The sequence below is a fragment of the Malaya genurostris genome, chromosome 2 (genome assembly GCF_030247185.1).
Source record: "Malaya genurostris strain Urasoe2022 chromosome 2, Malgen_1.1, whole genome shotgun sequence".
Taxonomy (NCBI): domain Eukaryota; kingdom Metazoa; phylum Arthropoda; class Insecta; order Diptera; family Culicidae; genus Malaya; species Malaya genurostris.
The window spans coordinates 92,315,164-92,328,435 of record NC_080571.1 but is presented as its reverse complement, the minus strand read 5'-3'; the positions used below and the strand labels follow the sequence as shown (position 1 = coordinate 92,328,435).

The 13,272-nt window shown below is 37.9% G+C and overlaps 1 protein-coding gene across 4 annotated transcripts in view; it reads left to right on the top strand.

Moving 5' to 3' along the window:
* LOC131432991 (chitin synthase chs-2) overlaps positions 1-13,272 on the top strand; it is a 118,853-nt gene that overhangs the window by 94,482 nt on the left and 11,099 nt on the right. For all 4 annotated transcript variants that reach the window (XM_058599690.1, XM_058599689.1, XM_058599692.1 and 1 more), the window contains exons 4-5: positions 11,435-11,964; positions 12,030-13,244. In XM_058599690.1, the coding sequence (XP_058455673.1) occupies positions 11,435-11,964; positions 12,030-13,244 (1,745 nt within the window). The remainder of the gene's footprint in view (positions 1-11,434; positions 11,965-12,029; positions 13,245-13,272) is intronic.

Sequence of the window (13,272 nt, the reverse complement as noted above, 5' to 3'; positions counted from 1 at the left end):
CACTGACGATTATGGGTCGTTTGTTGGTTCTGAAAAGCATAATGCTTTGATAAAGCTTGTTGAGATGGCTACGTAATTCACTCAAGTATTTGAGTTTCAAATGCGGGATTATGTAACTATTGCATCTTCATCCTACGAGACAGGACCTCATAAAAATGGATTCATATTTCACCCGTCGTTGAAAATTCGGATGCTGGAAATTGTCAGTCATCAACTATCTCGGACGAACTGATACCACGAATGAAAGATCCAGCTTTATCATTGTCAACTAGTTGGATAAAGCAAAGGATTCGTTTTTGGGCTGCACCCAAACATGTCATCTACTGGCGCAGCTTGCAAACTTGCGGTCAGACAAAGGCATTTTTACCAGATTTGAATGTCTATTGCATTTTGCCAAGCATCATTGCAGGATTCTTGGCAGAGCTAGGATTGGACATTGAGAACTAATATATCATATGGCTATTATTCAGCGTGCTGAGTTTGCCTTTTATGATTTGTGTAAGCGCGATTGCGTACTTCATATCATCTAATATGTAACTGTCCCGCATTGACGCTACTACGTATCCGGGTTTTTGGTTCTTCATACATGGTTGAGTCTGTGCATGGTGAGCTAAAATTAAAGTATATTCTATCGTTTCTTACCAAATATGTTAAGAAGCAATAGTCAGAGAAGTTCATCGTTCTCCCTGGAATGAAGGAATCCCTTCTGTTTCTACCCTTAAACATTTTAGCAGATTATTTGGCATTCCTTGTGGGAAAATTTTTTAATTATTTCTACAGAAAAAACCAGCTAATAAGATTATTGCGAATTATCGTCTTGAAAGACGAGCAATATCATGATATAGAAAAATTAGGAACATTTAAATCTATAGCTGTTGGTTGAATGAAGTGGTAGTTTAGTAAAAATAGTCTCTACACACCTAGAAAAAATCGTGTATATTTATGTCTCCTGAGACCGACATACACGAACGTCAAAAATGACTCAATTTTACAGTAAATTTAACTTATATTTAATGCATTCTAACATACTTTTATGAACTAAAACATGTAAATTTACACGTTTGCTTGAGCGAGGCATGTTTGACGTATATTTATATCATTTTTGTAAAACTCAGTCGTTTCACAGATCACGTTCTTATGAATTGTGTTTTATGTGCACTCTTAGAAAAAATGAAATTTACGCTTGACGTAAATTCAAATGTGCCGTAATTTCTTCGGTGATGACACAATATTACATCTACTGACATGTAAATATAGATTTTGCGTCTTTATTGATGTAAGCTTCAGTTTTATTGACTGTGAAGTCAATGATATGACTGATCTTTACATGCTTTGTGTTGTAAATGTAAGTGAATCGCGACGCTCCTTTTATGTGCATCTATGAAGATGTAACATTTTCTAAGTGTGTGGATTTGCATCACCTGTAAATTTCATAATGTTTTTGGCTAGGTAGATTTGAAACATTGAAAGAATCCGATATTAGAGAGACTCCTGCAATTGTCGCCTTTTACGACATGGGAGCAGGAATACAGTGAATCTATTGCATTGCACACGGTCTCTAGGGTGGTCCTGTCCTGAGACAGATAATAGGTACTATCAATTTTTTTGCTAACCCCAGCTCCTTGTTCTCGATAATATTAGCATAGAATAGAATTACATATTTAGTCCCAATAAACTCAGAGAAGCAACTCTGAAATTTCGAATGACATATGTGTCAATAGATCCAAAGCAGATTACAGTGTAATTGATTTTAAATTCGAATAAAATAATTATATAATAACCCAAAGATTATGGAATCTGACTCAACAAGATTTACAATCACACCGGAATAACACTATTGCAATATTTCTAGTCGGATTCAGTCATGTATCACTCTGACTACCAGTCATTACTCAGTAAACTACCCATTGGTGTTCACAACAGAAACAAACACACCGCCAAACTACTTAAAATGTGTTCCAAAAACTGCTTCCACGTATCGTTCCATGGCAAATTTTAGTTACGGTCATTTGCACCTACAGTTCGTGCGGAATCTTCCGCCTCGGCTCGTCGCAGTCGCCATCCGTAGTAGATTTAGTAAGTCAACAACAAACAATAACAACAACAACAGCGGCAGCGGCCAGTGGCTGGAGCAACAGTCGGTAAACATTCGCCCAAGAAGTAGTGTTTAACACCGTTTTTATTTTTTGTTGCGTTCAACGATAACGCTACTTGCCAAACTCTGAACGCGCAGACGCTCCAGTCGAGTGCTGAAGAGGTATTGTTGAAGAGCGCGCGAAATAGTTCAAATAATCGCTCTCACTTTCAGGCGCGCTGCTGGCTAAGAGTTTAATTAGTTGTTCGAACGTTGTTCTCCTTACAATTAGGCGCAAAAAGATCGCGGAAAAAAGTCCGTGTGTAGGTAGTATTAGCGATAAACTCGTACACAGTCTGGTACCAACGACTTGGTACTTGGGAAATCAACGCCAGAGAGGCTCACCGATGAAATTTCTTTTCAATTTGCTCAGTCGAACGGGCAGTTTGAAGGCGATCGGGAGTTCATTTCGTGCATGCGGATCAGTTGTGGTTATTGCAGGCGTTGCCCGGAAGACAGGATATGCTTCCTGAGTCGAAAAGTGTAAAGTGTGACCAAAAGTGATTCGAAAAGGTAAAAGTGCATCTGTTCTGATGTGGTGTAATGAGTGACAGAAAAATCAGTGATGTATCGAAGAGTTAGTAGCGCGGGTTTTAGCCCCACTCTTCCAGCGGAAACAGAGGATATCGAATTTGACCCCAACGGTGGAATTGCAACGGACCGATTCATGGGAGCAGCAGATGAAGTCACCCATCGGCCACCCATCAGAGATGGGAACTATGTCAGTTACAAAAGTCACCACTATTGCCGAGTCGCGAATGACGACGACGAAGAGGAGTATCTAATGTAATTATGACCGCTTTACTAAATGAACTTGATGGTTTATTAACACCCATTCCGCTCGGAACCAACCAAGATTAGGGTAACGCGTTGACCATGCAGGGTTATGAACTGCAAAACTTTCACTATCATTGAAATCGTTTCAAAATCCCTGTGAAGTGTGCAAGTAGTATTGCAATGTGCGTTATTTACATCGTCACGGTTGCAGGCCACCATAATTTACAAGTTGATTGGCGAATCAGACGTGATCGATAGGTTTATGAGTCTTTCGCAGTTTCATGATTCAAAACTGTTGTGTGTTAATATTTCTGTACAAAACGTTTGTCAAGGCTGTTGGTATCTTTTTCTACTTTTTAGTAATCAAAACCTACAGATAAACCTTACATCACTGTGGTTTTGTCCATATTTGAAAAACAGAAATTAACTACATGCTGATTTTTTCGGTATAGCATAAAAATCATTACGAGATTCATCTATTCAAACATTCAACAACTCTACACGCAATCATCTGACCGTGTTCGAGAGAGTGATCAACCAGGACTTCAAACTCTGCTAAAAATTAAATACAGCAATCAGTTCCAATTGAATACAAACTTACAATTAATGAATCGAAGGAAAGTTCAACAAAAATAATCGGGGTTTGGACAGCTAAGAGACTGTCTGATCAGTAAAATCCAGGAGTCATTGCGATTGAGCTTGAGAAATGAATTTTTCAGGATGATAAACACAAAAACTTCTATTGATTCAAATCAAATTGGCTCAATAGACACGGCTTCTTTGTGGTTATGAAGATTTGAATCCTTTTTACTATTCCAACAAAATAACGAACATGGAACGATTCACAAATTACTTATCAATGTTTGTCCTTGCATGCATCCGCAAGTGTTGAGTCGAGTTTCAACTGTGGTACCATGTTTTGAAATTGTTTTCAAGTGGGTAGAATCACGAGCAAATCTTTTAAGATTGTAGAAATAAAAAATCAACTGCATTTTTTGCCTTTCTTATATACAATCACTGTGAAAACCGACTTTTGAACCGAAAAAATGTCATGTCATATACCATTCGAGTTGGCTCGACGAACTGAGCAAATGTCTGTGTGTGTATGTGTGTGTGACCAATATTATAACTCACTTTTCTCGGAGATGGCAGAACCGATTAGGTTTCATAGTACCATACGAAAGCTTCTGAATTTCATTTGGATCCGACTTCCGGTTCCAGAGTTACAGGTTGATATGCACCAATCATGTGAAAATAATATCACTCACTTATCTCGGAGATGGCTGAACCGATTTTCACAAATTTAGATTCAAATGAAAGGTCTTATGGTATTTGTATGGGAACCGATTTTCACTTTCTAAAATTCTAATAAAGGGTCTTAATATGCCAAAAGAATATGCCTATTTTCATTCGAACCAAACTCCTGGTTCCAGAGGTAGGGTGCTTATCGTAACAATGCCAACTTCAAGAATATTTTTTCATGGGCCACCTCTTTGTATTGACTAGTGAATTTCTCTAGTTTGCGGACCATGCGTGTTTGTGACCAAATAAACCATTGATAGTCTCATAAATGTTTTGCTGAATTTTATCCAATCTACAGGTACATTTTTTGCGTCAAATTAGTGTATGGTTTAATGAACCGAATGTCACTATGCAGATATCCTCACATATGATTGAATCAATTTTCATTATCTTAAATTCACATGTAGTATATCAACGTAGTAGTAGCATGCAAGAGAAATCTTCAAAACTCTTCTTTAAACTTTTTTAAATTGTAGTGTTTCGGGTAATTTCTGCTGTTATTTATAATAATATGATTTTGAATTTGCTTTGATTTTTTAGTCTTTATTAAAAAAAAATCTTTATTTAAAAAGGGAAATGAAAAAAAAACTATTGAGATTATGAAAATAAATCATCTGATAATTTTTTGTATTCGTTTTTATTCACTATTGTTAGATAAAATGCGTACCGTTTTTTTCAAAGCCGCTGTACTGTATTTTACTGTACTGTGGTTATATGAGAAAGACATTATAGAACCACTAGGTGGATTAAAACAAGTTTAAAAGTAGAAATTTTAGAACTTTTGATTAGTTGGGCGCACTTTTCTTTGGGGAAGATTTCACATAAATTTCATTACCGTTAGTTCATTTTATTTTAAATCTGTTTTTTTGTTCGGTATTGCAAAATAATAATAATTTAGTTTTCCAGAAAGTTGATTCCGTAGTTTGAGTCATTTGCAATGAATGTAAGTTAAACATTTTAAAGAACATTTCAATGATTGTTCCATTTTTATTGGGTGTAAAAATTAGTTCGGTCCATTTTCAAAAGATGGCTCTAGCTGTTATGAATGGTGAACAGTAAGAGCTAATGTCGATAGTTTCAACAGGTCAGACATCTGTCATTGATATTCAGTTCTTATTGCTCCAAATTAAAAAAATATATTTGTTTTCCACTGTGTTATCATGATAAATTTCGTGTAAACTAACTAGCATTTGCGGGAAGTTTTAGTTTTCTGTTTTTTTTATTAGAAGAAAAGTGCAACTGAAGCGCATCAAATGCTTGTGGATGTTTATGGTGATAATGCTCCAACTGATAAATCATGTAGGGAACGGTAACGATGTTTCAAGAATGGAAATTTTAGCGTGAAAGACAGGCCTCGCTCTGAGCAACCATAACAATTCGAGAACAAACAGTTGGAGGCATACCTCAATGAAGATCCGAGTCAAACGCAAGAGGAGCATGCTGAACTGAACTGACACTGAGAGGCATCGAAAGGTGATTTTCACATGGGAACAGCCAATTCAAAGGCAACAAAGAAAGGACTTTCTACATCGAATACTACAACCATGCGATACTATAACGAACGATCGAGTTTAATATTGGATCACCTCAAAAGACGAGACATTTTTTCGAAATGGAATTTTAAAATTACCTGAGAGATGGAAAAAAGTAGTAACTAGCGATGGACGATACTTTGATAAATCATTAAATTCTTTTTATTTTGAAATAAATGCATGTTTAACCCCAAAAAACGGTCCGAAATAATTTGTACTCCCATTAACATAATTCATATTAATCCAATTTGGAGTAAAAATATTTCTAATTTGAGTCAAAACTGATCCAATCCGTTAGATAGTGGAACAACTTGTGAAATGAGTAACACATACAATATGAATACGCTATGGCTTTTAAATTACCATACAAGATATGAACAATGATTTTAATTTCCATTGAAAATGTGTGCCACTAACATACACACATAACAAAGGAAAGACTTCCCGTGATATTTTGATTTACATGATCATTGGAAGAACTCTTCAGCTAGTTTGTAAATCTATTCAGAAAGCTTGTTAAAGAAATTGCATCTGCAGTGGTATACCACTTAGCTACCGTTTGCAGCATGAAACACGCTTTGCTTTAATTACCTATCATATTTTAAGAAACCGGTAAGTCCATGGTCAACATGTATCCAAGGGTAGTCGTTTGGTCAAAAATCGAAGTGATGTCAAAACCATTTCATAATGCGTTCCCTGATAGTAACAAATTTGGACTATTTATAATGATTCTGTCATTAATAGTGTACACCTTTATTGTGTTTAATTCAAGTAGGGTAACGAAGGTATTTTGACCACTTTGACCACTTGTTGGGCAAAAAAACACCAATACTTCATAGATGAGGACACACCACGGTGCGGTGTGATATGAAATCAATCGTTCTATTTCGATAAATGTCGAAGAAATAATATAGGAATTGCGAAGCCAATAGGAATTCTTCAACCTGATGTTGCTTAACTGCTTTATAGTACCGAACGTGATAGTAAATAAAACCATATTACCTATATCATATATAAATGAACTGAGAGTGGCACAATAAAGACTGTAGCTGAAAATATGAATCCAACAAAAATGATCACCATAAATAATTGCAATAACGCATACATAACGAATCCTGTGCAACACTTGTTCCCCTATTCTTAGACACTTTTATTCACCCTTTCTTCCAATTGTTGTAATTTTGCTGTTTTCCGGAGCTTGCTTTTTTCAATCGCCCAGAATTTTCCTAGTCAGAAAAGTATCTTAACTAAAGAAAATTAAAAACCTGAAAATCTCGAAAAATCATCATTATTTCGCATAATTACGAACAAATAGTCGCTGTGAGTATTTAAAAATACATGAAGAATCTAATTTTTCAAAACCCATAACATTTTTTCATTGAAATCTGTTTGGGAAAATACCCCCGATTGTGAAAAACATGAAAATTTACATTTTAAATTACGCGAGGTTACGAGTACCCGTACATAGAGGTGAGATGATCTTCAACAACGGGTCAACATTCATCAAAACAGCGGTACCTAATACACTGGCCCCTAAAGTCGGGGGAGCGTAAATTAAATTTTGCACAAATTGAATAAAACATCACATTATTTCAAATTTTTGACGTTAAAAATGTTTTTTTTTTCAATTCCGTTCGATTTTAGTGTAAATAACACTGAAAATGTAACTACGCTCATACGCAATCTAGGACGCATCTAGGACTATCTGAGTACATTCCGAGAGTACGGAAAATTGTAAGAGGTGTTCCAAGATCCAAGAACTACTCGGAATATTGTTCTTAGAGACTACACTGTAGCACAGCAAGAACTTTAACAGCTAATATCTATTTTTTGTTTGATGTTCATATTTTTATGGCTACACATTGCCTACTTGTCTATTTATAGCTTCACGAGCAATCAACAGCTTATCAATTATTTTTCAATGTTTATGAAAAAATTTTCAATGTAGTTCATTGTCTTGAAGCTACCTATTGCCAATTTGTCTATTTTTATCTAAACCAGGAACGTTCACAGTCATCCAAAAACATCAGTGAAAACAGGTCTTAAGATCTTTACGAGCAATCAGCAGCTTATGAATAATTTTTCAATGCTGCTCATAGTCATGGAGCTACTACATATTGCTTACTTGTCTCTTCTGATATGTTTAAGAAATATTTTCAGTCATCCAAGGACTTCGATGATCAGCGAGTATGGAGCGTGAAATTTTGGAGTGACTCAAAGCATCTACAATAAACCTCTTAATTGTAAGTGGAATTACGAGTATAGACCGTAATCAATAAGCTCAGTATTGCAGGTCTGAACTCCTGGCAATTTTTTGATGGTCTAGAATATTTACAGTAAGCAAATGATTTGCATATGGTATCACGAACATGAACCGTGTACAAGGATGCTCCTAGTACTTTTTGGATGACAAGCATTACTTCATAACTCATCACAATTATCCAATTAATTGAACGTGATACCACGAGTATGGACTACAAAAAAGAAACTCACTAATGTCATCGGTTTCGTTGCTAGACCTCAAGGCCTGTATTCCAAGAAGGTTTTGGATGGACAGGAACTCACCAGAGTATATCAATTTGCTGAAAAGTTATGCCAAAGTCACCAGTCACGCGTTCATACACTGATTTCTTTTTTTCCAGTGAATTTTTGGATGCCCCCGATCTTCACTCGATTTTATGAAACCAACCAATTCCGTAATAAGGAGTGTATCGATAAGTAGTTAGCAACATTCAAACAGTTATTACTCTGAAATTGCTTGATTTTTTGCAGCGTGTTTTGCGGTGACATGTTTGTTTACATGTCAATAACAGCTGCGCAATCGATTGGTTTCGGTACGGTTTATCGTTTCAATGATGAGTCGAATTGATCCGGAAACGCGAAAGAAAATTCTGCACACTTGGTGCTCAGAAAGTTTTGTCGCGTACAACGAAATTGCAAAACGGGTGAAAGTGCACCACACCAGTGTCAAAAAATATATCGAGAAGTTCGGTAAGACCATTTCCATGAAGGATTTGTCCCGATCCGGTAGGAAAACGAGTCCCAGCCAGCCCGGCCGGGACTTAAAAGTGGTTGAGTACATCAGGAAAAACCCATCGGCGTCGACGCGGGATTTGTCCAAGCAACACCAGCATCAGTATGATTCAACGGATCAAAGTTCGGAACTACACACTTAAAAAATGTACATCTTTCTAGATACACATAAAAGGAGCGTCGCGATTTACTCACATTCACAATACAAAGCATTCAAAGATTAGCTGAAAATCACATCAATACAGACGCAAAATTAATGTTTACATGTTAGTAGATATATTATTGTGTCATCACCGAAGAAATTACGGCATACTAGAATTTACGTCAAGCGTAAATTTCATTTTGTCTAAGAGTGTACCTGAAAACGTACAAGAAACAGAAGGTGCCGAAAAAGTCCCTGGTACAGCAAGTTCAGGCCAAAACAAGAGCGCGAAAACTGTAAAACCGGATTCTACAGAATAAAGACGGATGCACCCTGATCGACGACGAAACCTACGCCAAGGAAAACTCTCGAGCGCTGCCCGGACCGCAATATTATACGAAATCGGTGTACCAGGACCTGGACGACGCTGACACCACGGTGGCGATGAAAAAGTTTGGGCAGAAGGTGTTGGTCTGGCAAACAATTTGTACCTGTGGTTTGCGGTCGTCGATTTTCTTCACGAAGGGCACAATTAACGCCAAGGTGTATGAGAAAGAATGTTTGAAGAAGAGAATGCTGCCACTGTACAGAAAGCATAAGGCTCCTCCTCTCTTCTGGCCGGATTTGGCTTCAGCCCACTACGCCAACTCCGTTCTACAGTGGTTGTCGAAAAATAATGTACAATTCGTGGAAAAGGACATCAACCCACTGAACTGCCCCGATCTTCGGCCAATTGAAAGGTATTGGGCAATTGTCAAGCGGCACTTTCGGAAGGAAGGTACAGTGTCCCAAAACATGCAGGAGTTCAAAAAAAACTGGACAGCTGCCACTAGGAAAGTCACAAAAGTAACTGTGCAGAATTTAATGAAGAATGTTAAGTCCAAAGTGCGAGCGTTTCACAGAAACTAGGATTTTCTTCAATATAATCAGTGAAATGCATAAAAACGTAATTTTTCTACAATATATCGAAAACTGATGTCAAAATATGTTTTTTTTTCACTTTTTTATTCAATAATCAATGTTGCTAACCAGTTTTCGATACACTTCTTATACATTTCATAAAATTCAATTTACTGAAGCATGTTGGAATGTTTTGTATATGTATAAATAAAAACTGCTTTCATCTTACTAAATGAAATAGAAAATCGCGTTATTTCAAATAAAACACGTGAAATAAATCGCGTTAATTGAGGTTTTAGTGATTCAATTGCATATGTATCATCTGTATTAAAACTAAATTAGGAAAAACGAAGGATTGGTACCGAAGTTCACTGGTTACATATAGAGAATCGTTTTCATAAGTCAAGAAAATTACTATGCAACGAACACCAAAAATTACACCGAATAACAACAAAATCGTCTTTAGTTTATTTATTTCGACAGATATTATAAATCCACAGTTACCAATATTCTATAGTAGTATCTTGTTATTATGGACTTTCATTCTCATCAAAATTTCAGCGCAAAAAAATGGTTACTTCTGATGCGTTTTGAGCCGGGGTGCGTTTTATTCCATCTTCCCCAATGTTTGACTGTTGTTTGCGTTATATACGGCTTGCTGAATCTGCCCATCCACAGATCGCCTGCCACACCAAGTACTTCTTAGAAAATTTCTCTTTACTGGCGCTTCTCCAGAATATCCAGACGGGACTTATTGACAAAAGGCTCCAGATCTGTCTTGGTCTCTTTGAATGATTTTTCCACACGAAATTTCGCGATCCACTTTTGGGACTGACCTGCATTAATCATTATTTGTCGCCCACATTATTACATTATACAAATAAATGAATAATTTCCTCCTTTCCTGGACTACTTGGAATTTGAAACTGAGCGAGCAAAACTTCAAATGGTTAGGTACGATTATTCAACTGACGATGAATTCTGGGAGCTTCACTTGGAAATGGCAGCTAAAGTCGTAATCATTTGTATCGATATGCCGACGGTCAGTGGCTATAAATTTCATTTTCATCTAGTATTGCATATTAGTGAAAAAGTAGTGACGTGAAAGTGGATATTAAAATTTAATTAAGGTAAACAAAATTAAAATAATTTACAGGCAAGAATGTGTTTTTCAAAGTAATTTATCGATTCAACGGGAGTTTCTTTTGCGTAGGAAGTTAGTCAGATTTAACATGTGAGATTAAAGTGCAAATCCCATGAATGTCTATGTAAGAAATTTAATCACTTTGCGACAATGGAAATCGCATCCATGGATCAACTCTGGAAATTGAACATTGACTTTTTTGGAATTTAAAACAAATATGAACTATTGAAAAACCTGTGAACGATAAAATCCTTTCTAATAATATATTAAAATTCTGGTTATTGTTTGCGGTGTCCATACAGGACCTTTCTGTAACTTGACTTGACGGCATTGAACACAATTCATATACCGTAAATGAAACACCAGAAAGGAAAAATGTGTGCTGTTCATGTAGTGTCCATACTTAATTAAATTTAATAAATAATAGCGTACTGTAAATCAACTCACCATTTCCCTTTCTACCATTCCAGCCAACGCACGGTACAGGAAACCAAAGGATGGGACGTCTTCCGGGATCCTCCGATCAAGGAGGACACCGGATCCATGGCCGACCAGGCCTGTCTGGAGCTGACAATCAAAATCCTGAAAATATTTGCCTACCTGTTCACCTTCGTAATCGTCCTGGCCGGTGGGGTGATTGCAAAGGGATGTGTTCTATTCATGTCCTCGCAGCTCCGGAGGGATCGCAAAATTACCTACTGCAACCGAGACATAGCACGAGATAAGCAGTTCGTGGTAGCACTGCCCGAGGAAGAACGAATCGCGTGGATGTGGGCGCTGATGATCGCTTTCGCCGTGCCCGAGATAGGTACCTTTATCCGATCAACGAGAATATGTTTCTTCAAATCGATGAAGATGCCACAAAAGTCGCACTTTTTGATGGTGTTTCTAATGGAATCTTTTCACACGATTGGATTGGTTTTGCTGTTTTTCGTAGTTCTACCGGAAGTCGATTCGGTGAAAGGAGCCATGCTGACCAATTGCCTTTGTGTTATTCCAGGTTAGTAAAGCGATATGCCATATATTCACTTCAGGTAAATTGAAATGACAATCTTTGCTTTGCAGGTATGCTAGGACTTTTTTCGCGGACTAACAAGGAAGGAAAACGAGCGGTCAAAACAATTGTGGATCTAGCAGCAATCGCCGCGCAAATCACTGGCTTTGTGGTGTGGCCACTACTGGAAAACCGACCGGTACTGTGGTTGATTCCCATCTCGGCACTGCTTACGTCCTGTGGTTGGTGGGAAAATTACGTCTCTCCTCAGAGTCCTTTTGGATTCGTTCGGTCTATGGGTCGCGTAAAGGAAGACCTCAAACAAACGCGTTACTTTACGTATATGTTCCTATCGTTGTGGAAAATCATACTGCTCTTCTGTTTCGTTCTATTTGTCAATCTAATACGAGGTGATGAAGTGTCCAACTTTTTCTCTCTATTCGGGGTTGGTTTCGGTCCACATAAAATCGTAGTTGAAGAGGTCACCGTAGCATTCAGCTCGGCTCTACCGGATCTCGTGGAAGCTTCGCAGGCAGGCGATACCGTTGATATCGACGCCGCTTACAACACGGTAACCTATGTGCTGATCATTCAGATTTTAGGTGCCTACTTCTGCTACATTTTTGGCAAATTTGCGTGTAAAATTCTGATACAAGGCTTCAGTTACGCATTTCCGGTGAATCTAACAATTCCGGTGGCGATTTCCTTACTGATCGCCGCTTGCGGAATACGAAATGACGATCCTTGCTTCTTCCATGGCTCCATTCCGGATTATTTGTTTTTCGAAAGTCCCCCGGTGTTCCGGTTGAGTGACTTTGCCAATCGCCAGATGGCATGGGCTTGGCTGCTATGGTTACTGTCGCAGACCTGGATCACTTTGCATATCTGGACGCCAAAGTGCGAGCGTTTGGCCAACACCGAAAAACTATTTGTCATTCCGATGTACAATGCCTTGCTGATAGACCAATCGATGGCCATGAACCGGCGGCGAGATGATCAGGCGGATGTCAAAACCGAGGACTTGGCAGAAATCGAGAAAGAGAAAGGAGACGAATATTACGAGACTATTTCGGTACATACGGATGGTTCGGCATTGCCACGGCCCAGTGTTAAATCTTCGGATCATATCACAAGGATCTACGCATGCGCTACCTTGTGGCACGAAACGAAGGAAGAGATGATGGTGTTTTTGAAATCGATCATGCGAATGGACGAAGACCAGTGCGCTAGACGTGTGGCACAGAAATATCTGCGAATAGTTGATCCCGATTACTACGAATTCGAGAGTACGTTTCGGATGAATAGCATCATCTG